The sequence below is a fragment of the Neolamprologus multifasciatus genome, chromosome 11, assembly GCF_963576455.1.
Source record: "Neolamprologus multifasciatus chromosome 11, fNeoMul1.2, whole genome shotgun sequence".
NCBI classification, from domain to species: Eukaryota; Metazoa; Chordata; class Actinopteri; order Cichliformes; family Cichlidae; genus Neolamprologus; species Neolamprologus multifasciatus.
Genome location: NC_140449.1, coordinates 4,378,636 through 4,395,825, shown reverse-complemented (window position 1 = coordinate 4,395,825; position 17,190 = coordinate 4,378,636). Strand labels below are relative to the sequence as shown.

Below are 17,190 nucleotides of genomic sequence, written 5' to 3'. Positions count from 1 at the left end.
GTCACAGCCCTCGGGTTGTGTCGAGCTTTTTGTGTTACCTCCTGATGTTGCTTCTACCTGGTATAACATTTATCACTATGGCATCATCACCAGTCTGTGAGAGGGTTCAACCATAGAACTGGGACTGAACTGCACCTGTGGTGTGGTAGACCCAGCCTCTATCGAGCTCGTGCGGCGCTGGTGGTGCATGTCGTGCAGAGGCTTGTCTTTCCATGATGTTTCCGTTCTCTGTGTTTCTGTTGCCTCAACAGAACCATGTACTCTAGGCACACTATCAGCTGTGGCCATGTTCCTGGATTCATGGATCTTAGCCGTTTCATTCTGAATAGTGGTTCTGACTTTCACTGGTTCTTTGCCTCCTTTCTTTCGCTGTGTATCGTCTCAGGGTGCTGGACTTGGGCTGAAAGTGCACAGAACATGGCCCCCTGCTGAATCCAGTATCTAATTTAAAATCCTTCTCATCACATAAAACATCTTACGTACAGTATTTCCCCGAAGAACACTTCACTCTCAGACTGCAGGTTTACTTCTGTTTCCTATGAATATTTCTAGTTACAGAAATTTCACAGGCTTATCCCTCAAAACTGTAAATGCAAAAACATTGCACAAAATAGTTTCCAACCACAGGAAAGTTATTTCATTTTTGAGATAAACTACGTTTTATAAACTGTAGGAAAAATGAAAATAACTATTACTGTGCACAATTTGCAACAAAGCAGCATGAAAATAAACAACTTCCAACAGTGTAATTTAAGTTCTAAGCCTCCCAGAAACTACACACAAAGGCATAAAGTCAAACATGACTTGTAAAAACACCAGCTGACCTTTGAAAGGCCCTGTAGGGGAAAACTAGGTTTTGTGTATGTTGTAACGACACCACTTCTGGTTTTCGCAGGTAATGGCGGACTTGAAAGTTCGCACTGACAATTTGATGATGTTAATTGCAACGTAGGAAGTGCTATGAACAGCTGATCCAGGTGTGTTTCTGGATTATGTTACTGTGGTTACGAGCACCTTTTACTTGATTTTTGCAAAGGAAACCCTGACCTGGGACAAGCTGAATACATGCTGTGTACAACTCCTGTGGTGCACTAGCTTATTTGTGTCACGGTTTGCGGGGCAAGCCGTGTGTAAATTATTAAAGGACCCTTTATGCAGGCAGCTCAGATGCAAGTGAGTTTATTCATCAAATGTTGATACAAACAGAGATGGTGAGGGTGAGCATGAAACTAAGCAAAAACCTAAACTGGAAAAACGAACAGAAACAGAGATGCAGGGAGACACGGAGAGACAACCTGAGACGACGGAGGGAGAGACGCAGTCCAGAAAACACCAAATAACGCACACAAGAAAACACAGGGTTTAAATACACACAGGGCAATCAGGGAATGGAAACAGGAGGGAGACACGGCTGGGAGTGATTGGACATAACGAGACAAGGGGAAGCGAAACTAGAAACACTAACGAGAGACGCAGACCTGCAAAATAAAACAGGAACTCACACATGGAAAGACACAGACTAAGGAACACGGACTTTACACCGAGGAAATGACTAAACATTAAACTGAGGAAGAACAGAACCAAAATATATCACAACAATAGAAAACACAAAACGCTGGTCAAAGACCCGGGATCATGACAATCCTACCAGGATTTTAAAATAGTTACACAAATGGGAGCGTGTACGTGCTTAAAGGGTTAAAGTACTTGCTCACACGGGGTCATCTGATTGGTGGAATTTTCTCTGGATCATTGTAGAGTCTTTACCTTACAATGTAAAGCACCGTGAGCCAATTGTTGTTGTGATTTGGTGCTGTATAAATGAAACTGAATTAGCCAGCTGCAGTGATGGGTATGCAGGGATTGTGCATAATGCTGCACTCTTATCCTCGAGCAGACTTTCTCAGGGTACGTGACACGGTCTTGGTAAACAGCCGTGTAGAGTCTAAATTTTGTTTGCCATGATCTTCTCTTTCAGGTCAGCTGCTCTGGCATTCAGTGTCAGTAGTCTCTATCGTCTCCTGTGGCCAGCGTATTATTCTAGTGGGGGGAGCTGATAATTGGTGCGTGCATTGATGGCTGTGATCTTATTGCTACTGTTCAAATGGCTTCTCAGCAGCTGTCTCGCCTTCTGGAAATATCTGGCTGTGGTTACCCTTTCTACATCATCATGGTTCCTGTTGGCCTGTGGGTAACCTACTTGTAGCTGTCCTGTGCATCTCCCATTCTGCCTTTTTACAGCTCAACCCATTCAGCCTGGACCATCTTCACTTTCTTTGCAACCATTCAGCCACCCTTATCCAGTCACAAGAACATCCAGATATCTTTGCGGCAGATCCTGGTGAGATGGATCAGTAAAGTAACGTCTCACTAACTCTTGGGCTAACTTTTGCCTCTTTTCATCCTAGTGGCCAACGTTGTGACCCTTAGTCTGGATCCGGTCTTTTATCAGTTCCCAGAGTCAGAACCAGACACGGAGAAGCCGCATTCAGCTTTTATGCTCCTTATATCTGGAACAAACTCCCAGAAAGCTTCAGATCAGCTGAAACACTCAGTTTATTTAAATCCAGGTTGAAGACTCACCTGTTCTCAGCTGCATTTGAATAAAACACCAAATCCACACTTTTCAGCTTAAATTTCAAAACTTACATTTTAACTACTGATTTTATCTACTGTTCCTTTTTAATCAATTTTAAATCATGCTTTTTATTTGTGTTTTAATGTCTCTGTAAAGCACTTTGAATCAGTTACTGAGATCTTGTCCCTCTCTTTCATCCAGGAGCTGTCTCTCAGAGTCCTTCTCTGTTAACTAACATGTTTCTAGGCTTCTCTGATTTGAAGACACTGAATTACACCACACGGTTCTACCATAGTTGGCTCTTTACATGCACACAGCTTACTACTGTTACTGTACTGCAGCCCCTTGATTTCCAGCTAACAGGGGCTCCTTGATCAGTGTCTTATTTGCATTGTACTCATTCATAGAGCCCACATACACTGCATATAAATGCTCTCATTGTGCGTGTCTAAGATATTAGGTTTCAAATAAAACCACTTTAAAATACACAAATCGATATTCTTCTCTGGAGTTGGTGTTACCTCTGTTCAGAGACTCCACTGTGTTGTTCTTTCTCTCCTCTTCGCCTGCCTCATCCAGAGAATCGTGAAAAGACACTGAAACAAACATTAAGTTTGTTGACATATATTCTTCAATAACTAAATCCAAAACAAATAAAGAAAGAAAGAGGAAGCCTTTAAGGTTTGATGAAGACCTCAATCATATGTTTTGGAGAAAGTGTTTTTGTGTTTCAGACAGAGCTGAGAAGTAACAAAGTACTTGTACTTTGTTACTCTACAAACTTGATTCATTCTTCTTGCCTCTACTTCCGTACCAGTGATTCATTAATGTTGAATCCTCTGGCAGCTGATCTATTCCCGTGTTCTACACCTGAAAACAGGCTTTGATCTTTGGTTTCACTCTGTAATACTGGACTTATTTTTCTCTGAACGTTTGAACTTTGAGAGTTTAAACAGGAGAGAAAAGTGTATAAAGTGTGTAGTGAGGGCTTTTACAGCCTTAAAACATCTATAATAACTGTAAAAAATAAAGTTCACGGGTCATTTTTAGAACGTAACTCCCGCGATAAACGAAGGACCGCTGCACTCTGAGAAATGGAAGTTAGCAAAGATGGCTCATCTGCTGACATCTGTTAAATTGAGCTCTGTGAATCCACAAAGGTCAGCAGCTCAGCTGATCACAGCCTGTCCACAAAGAAAATCTCCTCAAGCTCACATTAGACCACAACTGAGACCACAAAATTTTAGTGTTCTCCCACATGTTGGATCTAACTGTGGCGGGGGCGTGGTTTGCTGGCCTGTTGCAGAGGAGGGGTGACACAGTGAGCGGGGAGGGAACAGGTGTACGGGACTGTTAATCAGGTAGATGTGTCTTATGTGTGTCCGCAGTGAGAAGGAGCAGATGATGCTGGGAGAGAGTCGGAGTGGCTGCGTCCCAGGCGGGTGCCAAAAACCGCAGATTATTTCTCAATAAACGACAGTCTGAGCCAGGGGTCGGTTAACTGATGACACGACCATAGCTGGACTGGCCATCGGGCATTTGCTTGGTGGGCCGATGATTATTTTTTTGTAACGGTATAAACAGTGATGGTGGATTGGCCAGATGCTGGCAGATGTGTAAAAATAACTCAGTTGTTTGGTGGTGGCTGTGGCGGAGCTTCCACAGATTCAGTAACATTAGCAAGTGGTGGAGGCAGCAGGTGGATGAGGGGAAGGAGAGGCAGGAGGAGCAGAGACCCGAGGCGGCCGCCGTCCGAGTATCAGGTGAACTGAACTTCAGGTAAGAAGTTATGACCTGCAGTCTGTCTGGGTCAGATATAAACCAAGTTTAGGTGGAGTTTATTTTCATTGTGCTGACTTTTTACCTTCAGTTACAATAACTCGTACTGCTACTAGCTAGCATGATGGAGTTTCTACAGCTGGGTGGTGCTATGATGTTACTGATAGTGAACTTTATTTTATTCATAAGGTTAGTTAGTAGAGCTGCCAACCGTCCCCTAAAAACAGAATGTCCGGCATTCAGAGAAAATATTACGCGTTTTGTATTAAGGTGAAAAGAAACACAGTTTGTCCTGGACTTCAGCTGAAAAAGACACAAAGCTGGATTTATTCTGTGTCTTTACGCTGTCAGCTGCCTCTTCTTCTTTCATTCTCTCCTTTTTCTACTTCAATCATGAAACTGATCAATGGTCAGCTGATCGTCTCTCTTGTTTGTTTATCACTTTGCGCCAGAAACAGGAAACCAGTGGATGTCGCGCTAAACAACAGCAGCACGTTTGATCAGCTGTTGTTAGAATGTATTTAATATTACTTTCTAGTATCAGCTGATGTTTGCTGGAGCCACAGCTGTAAAGCTGCTGGTCATGATGTGGGTTTGGATATGTGGTGAGAGGGAAACATGAAGATGAAACCAGGAGATGTCCTTACTGAATCATCAGAGCTGAACAGGTGATGGAGAAACAGGTTTACCTTTTAGGTGACATGGATGAGTTGAAGTTATGAACTGTTTCTGAGAGACAAATAACCCCAGGATCCTTTTCTATGTAGCTGACAGCTGGTAACTGTGCAGGGGCGGGTCTAGCAAAGTGTTGCCAGGGGGGCAGGTAGGGCATTAACAGGGAGAGGGGGGCACAAAGAAATACTTTTCTTTCTTATCCTCATTTAAAATGTCGAGCTTTTAATAAATAATTATCTGAATCTTACAACCAAAGTTTTTATCTGATGTAAAACGTATAGAAATCATACATATACCAACAAGACTGTACATCACTGTCACAACAGCGTTTGTTTTCATTCAAAGGCTTTATGGCTTTAATACCTGGTGGGCCGGTCTCTCGTCAAAATGCCCGGGCTGTGTTTTTGTCCCAGTCCACATCACAAATCAGCTCACAGACACATTAGTTGTGCTGCTTCTTAATGACGGTATCTTAGCTAACAACCCCAACTACCAGATTCAGCTTGTAATTGGCTAAAAATAACTTAGCCTAGCGGTGAGAGGGACGTTGTTAGCTTTCCACATTCAGACACTTCAAAAGCTTCATCAGCTGTCCGCTCAGCATCAGCACCACGGAAACACACAGACACATCCGTAGACTCGAGACAGCATTCACAATGTGTTTTTGGGACTTTCAGGTGTTTGGACCAATGTTTTCTTTTCTGATCAAACCAGAAGCTTTAATGAGCAGCTGGATTTGTCTCACATTAACTGGCTGAGTTAATGCCAGTTAATGCAACATCGAAGCAGCTGGAATCCACAGCTGTTCATGCAGCTGCATGTTCACCTGCTGGACGTCACTACCTGACACGTTTAACTGTCTTCAGAACATTGCAGAGGCCTTATTGACAGTGTTTGGCTCCACATGTCTGTGTGAGCAGAGTTTCTCTCACATGAGTCCTCAGGTCTGAATGCTGGACACTCGGAGACCAGAGATCCCATTAACATGTGTGTCTCTGTATTAACTAACATATTGGCCCAGTTTATTTTTCTTATCACTGTTGTGAGGAGACCATAAATAGCATTTGTATTTTCTGTTGTTCAGTTCATTTGCTGTTATGGATAAAAAGTCTTTTTTTGTTTCAAAATAGCTGATAACTATTCGCTGACAGCTGCCAACATCTGTGAACAAATATAATCTATAAAGTGGATCTATATAGTGTTTAACTGTTAATATAGATGTTATTAAATGTATTGCTAATGCAGTCATATGGCACACTGACCTCTGAGGACATGTTAGATGCACTCATCATCAGAAAGGTGTGTGTGAGTCCTGTGTTACACCAACTTTAAGCGCCGACTGTACTCGTCTTTCTATTTAGGTCTACCTGCACTGGAGTTCTCTAATTCTCTGCACGTGTCCTACATAAGAGTCAAGCTGAGTACATTCATTACAACTAGAATTTACATTCAAATAACATTCATATTCTCATGTACTTTATTTTATTATCATATTAATAGAGCACAAGAGTCAGTTACTGTGTGCTGTCTTACTCTGAGGACAGTTCAGAGCCTGTTTTATACTTTACTTGAGTAAAGAAGTTGATTCAGTACATCAGCCTTTACTAAACTATCTGTACTTCAGACTGAATCATTATGACGAGACTTGGAAGAAGAATTTACATTAAGAACATCGTCAGCGGTGACCTCACAGGCTTAATGGGAACTAAAGGTCATCAATTTAGGAACACTGCTGGTGAAGACAGTAACACATCTCAGTGTGCTGCCTCAGCACAACGTCACCTGTCTCTTACCTCTGGCAAGAACTGAAGCCGTCGTCGACGTCTGAAAAAGTGTGACAGTGCCACAGTCACATGATATGCGTTCATTTGGAACAGGAAGTGATATATTACTAACATTAACTATACACAGCTGTTATTACATCCACTGGTTATCCTGAGGTCGCTGTTAAATGATCATACGTCCCTCTCCTGGACAAACGTCCAGCTGAACTCAGATCCAGTTTGTTTAGCTAATTTTTTCTTTTTACAGCGTTTTTAACTTTGCAGACACGTCAACCAAGTGTGTTCATGACACTGATTTTCTCAAGTGTTATACTCTATATACTATTGAACTGCATTCTGTGTGCTTTTCATTGGAAAATGAACTTTCTGATAAAGTTTCTAACATTTTTCAACTTTAACAGATTTGAGCACAAACCTCCTCCAGTGGAACCTTCACGTCCTCGTCATCTTCAAAATCCTCGCTGTAGTGTGGGGAGCCGGTGAAGGCTGAGAGAGGACAGACATGGTTAAGACAAAGACAGAGACACAACAGAGTTGGCCTAGACTTCATCATCCTTACCTGGACTGATCGTCCCTCTGGCCTGGCTGTGATCATCACCGCCCCCTCGCTCCACTGCTTCTTCTGCATTCCTACAGCGAGGACATCCTTCTTATTACACTGAAGTTACAACACTGAGCTTCACAGCAGCAGCTGTTGTAGAGACACTGTGAGCACAGCTGTGCTACACTACTGTCCAACATTAACTCATGTGTCTTACTCAGAAGCCTCATTTAAGGGCCTTGGGGGGGCGGGCACGCTACATGGCGTCCAGAGGACGGTGCGTGTATTCAACCTCACCTCCGTTTGTGTCTGTGTGCCTGTTTCTTTATGTGTCAGATCGGGTCTTAGACTCCACCTCTCTGGGAACATCTCAGACCCCCACACCTGGCCCCCACCCCCCACCCTGCCGGTGGCTGATGCCCTCAGCTGTCGGTGCGTTGGTGGTTCTCAGTCCGGGGCTGGTCGCTCAGGTATGTACTGGCTCACTCCCGTAGCTGCACCGTGGCTGCTGGGCGACCCCCCGTCTGGTGCTCTCCTCAGCCCCAGATGGGGGACCCCGGTGGTCCTCCTTGGGCTCTCGCTCTCTGGGGGCCTCTAGATGTCTGCGGCCTGGATCTCCTCCATGCCTGCTTCTTGTCCTGGGGGGCGGGGCTATGGCTCTCCACACCCACTATCAGATCGTTACACGGAGAAACCTTTTGAATACAAGCGTGCTCACGCACACAGGTGTGCACACAGGTGTGCACGGACACCTTGGCTGCTGCCTTTAAACATATTGTGCGTTTCCTGTTACTGACACTTATCCCGGTTGCTGCTGTGTTGTTCTCTTTTTACTTGTTTCTTCTTTTCTTCCAGCAGTGATCCAGCTGATGTTTACTGTCTTTTCCTTCTGTCCCTCTTTTTCTTAAACTTCCCTCGTCTACGTCTTTCCCGTTCCTATCCCCCGGTCATGTATGTTCCCATTGTAATAACTTAAAAGTTAAAAAAATAAAATAAGAGAGGGAGGTCTGGGCCTCTCTGCTTAGGCTGCTGCCCCCGCGACCCGGCCTCAGATAAAGCGGATGAAGATGGATGGAAAATAAAATAAAGATCAATCAAGTGGACCAGTATGGCAAAGCCGTAATGATCCACTCGGGAAAATAAATCCATTGGGCATCTTTCTGGACCTTCAGACTGCTGCTGAACGGGGCAGGAGGGAAAAAGCCAGATTTAACTGAAATAACCGCAGAGGAGAGAAAAGTGTCTACCATAAAATTCAGTAACTAGTTATGCAGTATAGCTGTCATCAGCAACAGATACGGGTATTTGATTGATTTACTTGTAATTCCTTTACTAATTTAAACAGTTAAAACTGTATTAAGTGATAATATTTGCTGAGCTTTATCAGACTAACACGTGATGCTAACAACTTTATAGAGGTTTGTATTTTGGACAGTGGATCCCCAAAGTGATTCAAAGACAGACTCTCTGCAGCTGTCCACAAAACTTCATTTTCACATAACCAGAGATGGGCAGTGTAATCCAATTACTTTTTTGAGTAACGAGTAAAGTAAGGGGTTACTATTGCAAAAAAGGTAATTAGATTACTGTTAGCGAAAAAAACCCTAAATGTCTGATCAAGCACCAAATAGGCTGCCGCTGGACTGTGAAACTCACAGAGAAACTCACGGATTCTTCCACTGACCGCGGCACACCTGCACCAGGGTAACCCTCCGCCTACCCCACTCCTGCTTTACAGGTGAAAATAGAGCAACAGGACCGCTAGTCTTTGACTTTATTTATTTTCTGCTGTGTTTTACTTGCATCTATTTGAAAGACTGAGTGTAAACACAAAAAATATTTTATTTTATGTGCTGGAATGTGCAGAAAATAGGTTTAAATGTTAAACTAATTTCTTCCAGTCAGAGAATGTTGCAGATAATTAAATGTTTGCTTGATGCATAAAGTTAAAAGATTAAAACTAATAAAACAAGTTTTAAAAAGAGACTTTTCCATTTGATTACATTTTGTATGATGATTATGCAGAAAAAGTAGAATTGGGCTGAAAGATCTATCACTTTATCACCTATTCAGGCTGTAAATCGTGTTTTTAAAAAGTAACTAAGCAACGAATTACTTTTGAAAAAGTAATCAGTAAAAGACCGTGATTACTTTGTTTGGGAAGTAATCAGTAATTAGTTACTGATTACTTTACTGGACATAACTGACTTCAACTGATTTTCAAATGCTTGAATATTTAGTTTGAGAAACGATTTCCCTTTTTCCTCAATGCAATGAAAACCTTTTGTGTTGATGCTCCTGCTGCTGCCACTCTGCATGTGAAAAGTTCTGATGGTCTTCTGTTAAGCTTTTGTTCATGTTTGAATCTCACTGCAAGAAGGAAATGCAGCACAGGAACTTTCTGTGTTCGAACAGTGTTTAGTGACGGGTGAATGAACACAGTGCTCGATGGAAACACAAGAGCTAAATGTGGTGAAATAAACGATCATTTTACTAGTGCTGAGGGGATGTAACACAGCATAGCTGCTGACATACCTGTAGTTGTTTGCAGGGGTAGAACGTGTTGAGTCCAGCTCTCTGTTCAGCTTGGAGTAGTCTATAGTAGATGAAGCTCCTGCCTCCAGCTGGGCAAAGAACCGGGCCTTCTCCTCTTCCTCCTCCAGAGTGTCTAAACCCACCGCGCTCATGTACACAGCTGACACCGTCGCCGAGCCTGCACACACATTTAAACACAGCACAAGTGGGATACTTCTCCACAAGACTCCTTCATAGTGCTTTATGTAGGTGGACACATGAGGAGGCTTTAAACAGCTGAGGCAGAGACAATAAGTACTGAGTAGGGCTGCACGATATTAGGAAAACCTGCAATGTGCGATAACTGTGATCAATACTGCGATAACGATATGACTCGCGATAAAATAAATAGCAAAAACAAAACAAAAAACGAAAACATAATTTCAGTTTTACTGCAACAGTTTTATTTAAAGAAAGCTGCTGTATTAGTAACAACAAAGTGCACTTTAACATTGAAACATTGCCCCCATAAAAAAATTCTGAGGCTTGAATCCTGAAAGACATCCTTCCTCGTCTCTAGAATTAGTTTTAAATAAACATAACTGAAATTATACTGCAAATTATCTCAGTGCAGCTGTTCATCTTTTTACCACTCACCAAGTAGTTATGATGTAAGTCGAAACTGGAGAGGAAACTTTACTGTAGTTGATGCGTAGTTTTCAGCTTGGCCCAGTTCAAACATGTTTCCTACATTTGTGGAACGGCGACATGGGAAAAGTAGTTTCGTGAGGGGGATGCGGTATCTCTGGTCCACTTTATGTATCAGACTGGTGAAGCCCTCTCTGCTAACTGTATTTATAGGCATCATGTCTTTGTCAAAAAATGTGTAATGGCCTCTGTTATTTCTTTGTAGCGCTTCGACGTTTTCTCATAAGGAGTTCCACTTGAAAAACTCGGATACAGAGACGACTGTTGGACTGCGGCGCTCTTTGTCTTAACATTAGCAACATTAGCTAGCCCTGTCTTTCTGGAACTCTTCAAACTGTTCTCTGTGGTTGTTGAAGATGATGGTGGAGTCGTGTTTCCTCTGGTGGTTGCCACGAGTGTTCAGCAAGTGTTGCAGAGCACCTGTGTTTGGAGAACGTCGTCTTTATCAAATCCAAAGTACCTCCAAATAAGCAAGGTACTATTTTTTTAGGCACGAGTTCATAGTCAGTAGCGTTCTCGTCATGCGTCTCGCTCTCAGCCTTTACAACTCTGACTCGTTGCTGCAGCGTAGGAGGCCTGCACAATAAATTTTCGACTTATTGTGCAGGCCTCCTACTGGAGTTCATGTTTGGAACTTTCTGTTTGGGTTTTTTTTGGTCCTAAACTTTAGATCAGCTGTAAAACTACTGTTTCAGTTTAAGCTTTGATTTCAAATATCTACCTGCTCAAAAACATGTTTTGCACCATTGCCATCCTGGTTACATAATAAAAGATGAAAAATGCTTTATGATCATTTATATTAATAAGAAGATCAGGAAACTGCAGTGCTAGCACGATTTCTCCAAACACTTTCTTAGCTGCCAGTACGTTTCTGGAGCCTCCAAATAAACTGGAAGTCTCACGAATGTCACTGAACATCTGTTTCTGTTCTTCATCGCATATTTTTCTTCTCGGGCTTCTTTCCATTTGAACCTATTATTGATTTTCTTTCTTTAGTTTATAAGCATCGTTTTCTGCATGCTCCTGTGTTGTTTGCTTTTTAAATACCTTCACATATGATATCATTCGTCTGTGTGTTCAAGGACTCACCCTCTGTGTCTTTGTTGTCTCTCAGGACGAGGTCTTCCTCCTTTGAGTGAATACCTTCCTCATCCTCCTCTTGAATAGACTCAGACTTCCGTAAAGAAATCTGAGATTCCAACCGTGCTGACAGAAATAAAAAGATCTTGATCTAAACGAATTAGGAAAAGCAACATCGATCCACCACCTGGACCCAACCTTCACATACACACTGTTAACAAGTGTACAACACATCAGACACAGTCACCATAATGGAAACTATATTATTGGCTTAACAAAAGGCCCACGCTGCCACCTAGTGTAGGCATCAGCTCACTGTCTTCATCAGCCTGCATCAGGTTTTAGGTGCTGTTGAAACATTTCTCACTGTCTCATATTATAGAACGACACCAACATTAACATGTACAGTAAGGTCCTATCATCACTTGAATAACCCAATCAGGGTGGCTGTAGCTCAGAAGGTCCTCTACTGACCGAATGGTATCCCTGAGCAACATACTGAGGCTGGTCTCTGATGCAGCCGAGTATGACTGTGTGAAGGACGTGCTGGTGTGAATGCGTGAAGTGAAGACAACGTACACAAAATAAAAAGTTATTCGAGTTACTGTCAGACATTTAGCTGGAAAGCAACCCAACACATTCAGAACGCACTGCAGCAGTTAGAGCACATTTAAGTTCAATATTAGCTCCAGTCTGAAAGGTTCCTGTTTATATTTTCTTATGTATAACATTTTATAGTAAACAGTATAAATGTGTTCTTAAGATGTATTTATTATTGTTGTTATTTTAGTTTGACGAGTGGCTGCTTTCTGGTTTCTGCCAGAGACACAAATCACCTTCGAGGCTTTCGTTTGTTATAAATATGAGTAAACAGTAAAACATGTTCCCAACTGCTAACAAACACATTCTTGTGGTTTATGCAATGATAAAAACATGCGATTAGATATGCATTAGATGCATAAAATAACTGCAATGAAAAAATCAGAACAAACTCAAAAAAATGAATTTAAAAGCCACAATAAATGGGGCTGGGTTTAACAAATAGCTCTTTAAATATAAATGTATTTTGCTAGAAACGCCAGAATCTCAGGGTAAAGCTTAGAAAACTGGCAGGCAGGTCATCCTTACAGAATCCACAGACATCCACATCACTCACACTCATAACACATACATATATGTGTTATGAGTGTGCAGTGTGGATTGCGAAAACAGAGGCTTTCGAAAAACGCTAACGCATTTTAGTCACATGATGCATTCATGCGACCAATTCAACTAAGATGACGGACGGCATGGTGCAGCACTTGTTTAGTCTTTTCCCATTTTTCACAGCCCCATTAAAGATTACTATCTGTTTGTACATGCTCCCCATAGCTTTTCTTCAAAGACGACCAAATGCTAATTTCAGCATATTTGTTTTGGTCTATATTCTCGCTCGCTTTTCAACTTTGTACTCTTGTGTTACTCGCAGCAACAACTCCACCTCATTGTTAGTCCATTTAAAAAACTCGGTGCTTTTCCTCCACATTTTGCCGCGACGTTTCAGAGAGTCGGACAGTAAATAAACAGCAGACAGAAATGAGGCAGGTCGAATCGTCTTACGTTTCACGCATGAGCAGGACTGGAACGTTTTTAGTCGTTTCATTGTGGATGAAAAACTCTTCGGCTCTTGTGGACACGGAGCGTTTTTAGACGAAAACGCTGTTTTCAAATTTATCCAGATTAGTGTGGACGCAGCCTAATTCATGTTTTTATTTACAGATTTCTGCATCTAAAAAAAACCCACAAACAGAGAGAGGAGAGAGAGATCTACAATAAAGCTAGTGTCTCACATGTGCATGTGCTGGATGTTTCATCATTATTACCTGCTGCTGATCCTCCACCACTGAGTGCCTCATCTTGCCTCACTGTTGGTTTCTGGTTGCTTTTAGAGTGTGGCTGCTTGTCAGGAGCACCTAAATCCACAGAGTCATCTGAAACAGACTGACAAAGAGATGCCCTTAAGACAAAACTGTGGTTTCCTGTGTTTTATTGCTGACATGAAGGGACCACTGATCACGGTGACATTATTACATACACAAAGAGCTCCCTCTGTTTGGCTGAGATACGAACTCCTGATATTAGCCTTTCAGTACCAGCACAGTTCACATGCAGTCGGTGCTCTGAGGGGCGCTGACTGTAGGCTAATCTTTGCTGCTGGTCATTAATGTTTACAGGCAGTTCTAAATACAGCCCAAGAGGGGTGACAGATGAAAAACCACCCAAAATAATAAGTGACCATTTAGATTTTGATGAATCAGATCAGAATCAGATGAATGAAAGACTTTATACAGATAATTGATAGTGTGATGATGATTTACAAACATCAGCACAGACGCATTAACGTTGCATTACCTCTTTTAAGAACTGCTCAAACTGTGCATCCAGCTCTTCTTTGGTTAGTCTGCGAGACATAATGATGCTCACCTCAACCACCAGCAGGAAACTAGGAAAGAACAACACAATAAAACATTTTTATGAACAATATGAGAAGCATCACCCTCACCTACTTAATACTCAGTCACAAAGAGTCCATATGCCATTCACAGAATGCTATTTCTGTTTTGTTGCATCATCATGAATGAGAATAGTGTATGAAATATGTGAGATAACTAGGTTTTTGGCCCGGGAAGGGCTTGAAACAATTCACCTTATGAATCATCCAAACACTAATGTTATCATGTCCTTTCAAGATCTCAGGTTTTCATTTAACAGGAGCAGAAAGCCTGTTCAGAAGCACATCAGTGTAATTCACTTCAGGTCTGTTCACAACTACTAACGTTAGCCCAAGTGCACAAACCGCACGCAAGGCTGAGTGGACGTATGGATGTCACATGTTTTCATCACATTTGAAAAACACAGAACAGTTGTAACCAAACTGCCTGACCACGGCCAAATGTTCAAGGAGAATGCACTGCCCACAAGAACCCAACAACTTAAGCATGTTCCTTTTAAAAATGTGTTCACAGGAGTCATAATCAGCGTCCTACCTCAACAAAATAAACTTTCCTGTCCATCCAAATGAACTTCAAAGCACCTGCCAACCCATAGTAAGCACTTTGTGAAATATCATTTTTGCTTTGACACTGTTTCACTGCATGACATATCAAGATTGGAAGAATGCAGTGAAATGAACCATCGTTCAGTTGGTTGTATAAAGTCGTGTCTTATAGAGACAACATTTATTTCTAAACCGTTTTAAACCAGAATTTTCAGACAAAATATTCCAAGACAGCATTTCTGTTACTATTTAGTGTGATTTTTTCTTCTTTGAAAAGTTACTGCCTAGCCTATAGTGGAGACTGATGAGTAATACACCTGCTAGAAAATATGACACGCTGTACTGTTAGTATATTACGTGCAGAAAACCATTAACAGTCAGATTAGAAAACATGATTTTCTGTCCAAACACCCAAAACTACCATTATTTTAATGAGTGACACACTGTGGTGCGTTTTGCATCACATTTGAGAGAAACCGAGTCCACACTTTGACTGTGAATGCGTCTTTACTAGGTCCTCAAAAACACTTAATGATGACAAAGCGAAGTCTTCAACCACAGATGGAGTTTGCTCAGTTGCCATGGAGAGATCTCTTTTTCACACCTGAATTATCGCCATGGCAACTGAGCAAACCATGCTGCTAATGAGGACTGAACTGAGTCGTTTCTTGAGTTATGATTACCTTATTAAATAAAACAGATTTTTCATATTAACTCTGACAACATTTTCGATGTGAGGCTCAAAATGATCCAAATATAAAGTGAAAAGACTCACTCGCCTATCAGCTCAATCTTTTCTTCACTGTAACACCAGTATAAACCATCATTACGCTTATTAACAACACAAATAGTCAAATATTCGCGGCTTTCACACCTATTTGACTTGGCTCGTCTGATTCATATTGTTTCATTACTACATATGTGTTTTGTCAGGTTTCATTAGGTATGTGTGTTTGTGAAGGGATTTTCCTGTAAAGCAAATTTACCTGTGGGCATAAATAAAGTAACCTTAACCTTGGTTTAAGCATCATCAAGTGTTTTTCGACAACAGATTCTAAGACACTCACACGCATCTTCGAATCTGTGGTGGAGAAACACTTCTTGGTGCTTATTTCGCTGAAACCTTTTTTACTCTTGGTGTGCGAACTAAACGTTAAAAAGGTCAAACTTCAGCGAAACGTGCTGCATGCTAAATTACCATAACGACACACCACAACAGCCACTCTCGGATAAGTTTGCAGGTGAAACGATGAAACGGTCACTTCCGATCACCCTACCATAATAAAGCTCGACCCCAGCCCGTCGATTAAAAAAAATAATTATATAATACGATCATTCTCATTCAACTTAATTATATCTAATAATGTCGACTTTTGTTAGTGTTTTGTAAAGAATCGTTTCAGCAAATGAGTTTAATACTTCACTTTTATTGCCTGTTCTTATTGTCCTTATCTAAACGTTATGCTGCTCTGTTGTTTATTAATTGCCCCTTGGGGATAAATAAATTCTGATTCTTTGTGACTGGTTTTTATTTTGAAAATGAACTAACTTACTTCCGGTATTTTGGGCGCCTTAAAGCCGCAGTTTATCTTGTAACGCTAGCTGGCTAAAAAGAAGAGCTGTTCCCCTACTGCATCTGCTGCATCTTGAGTAGCTTAGATGTGTCGCTCCTGTATCAGCACAACTCACATAACACAGTGGACTTACTCAGCTGAACACTTGTTGAAACGTCTCCTCTGTTTGTTATCTTAAATGACTTACCTTGACGCAACCCGATTGGCTGACCCGATGCGTCACAGACCAACGACTACAGAAAAAAATTCAAGACCTTTCAAAAACTGAAAGCAAAGCGTCTCTATCGCCCCCTGGTGTTTATTTTGATTAATAACCTGATTCTGTAAGATGAGGCATTTGATTGGCAGCTGCTGTCACAGAGAAACATGCTTATGTTTGTTTGGAAAGCTTGCTGAAAGTCAGTCAGTGTGTCATTGTTTTACTAATACTTTTTTCACTAAGATGAGTCCATTTTCACATTTTGTATCTAATTTCTTTGTGATGACTTAAGAGATGATGAATCCCCTATCAATTTGCAAATTCTGAATACATTTTACCGACCACTATATGATTACTGTGATATTTGTGTTATACAAATGTTATACTAACAAAAAACATTTGACAGTCAACACAAACAGTTATTATCTTCAGACTTTTTTCATATGTGTTTACTAACATTTCCTGTAGTTTCTGTCTCAGGAGTGTGGGCTGGATTATGAACTTGAGATCAAACCTCACTGTGCAGCTTTTTCTATCTTAATGGAAGTATGGTTTCTGGAGAAGTTCACTGCAGTCTCAGTGGGCCAAAACTAGTGTCTCTGGATCCATATAATCTCTCTTTACAACTGCCTCACCGGCTCTGTTCCACAGCTGTGTGACAGGGATACTAGCTGGAACAAGAACGCATACATGGTGCTCCATTTTGCTGACCATCATTCCA

At 41.5% G+C, this 17,190-nt stretch overlaps 1 protein-coding gene across 9 annotated transcripts in view; it reads right to left on the bottom strand.

Annotated features, from left to right (window-relative positions):
* cep162 (centrosomal protein 162) overlaps positions 1–16,545 on the bottom strand; it is a 38,672-nt gene extending 22,127 nt beyond the window's left edge. For 2 of the 9 annotated variants that reach the window (XM_085177300.1, XM_085177292.1), the window contains exons 1-9: positions 16,404–16,506; positions 14,051–14,141; positions 13,522–13,639; positions 11,669–11,785; positions 9,893–10,070; positions 7,376–7,446; positions 7,232–7,302; positions 6,826–6,856; positions 3,100–3,174 (exon numbers count right to left, since the gene is read on the bottom strand). In XM_085177300.1, the coding sequence (XP_085033426.1) occupies positions 3,100–3,174; positions 6,826–6,856; positions 7,232–7,302; positions 7,376–7,446; positions 9,893–10,070; positions 11,669–11,785; positions 13,522–13,639; positions 14,051–14,110 (721 nt within the window). In that variant the 5' untranslated portion in view covers positions 14,111–14,141; positions 16,404–16,506. The other 7 variants (XM_085177298.1, XM_085177299.1, XM_085177295.1 and 4 more) reach the window with 6 other exon arrangements.
* Positions 16,546–17,190: the final 645 nt, after the last annotated feature.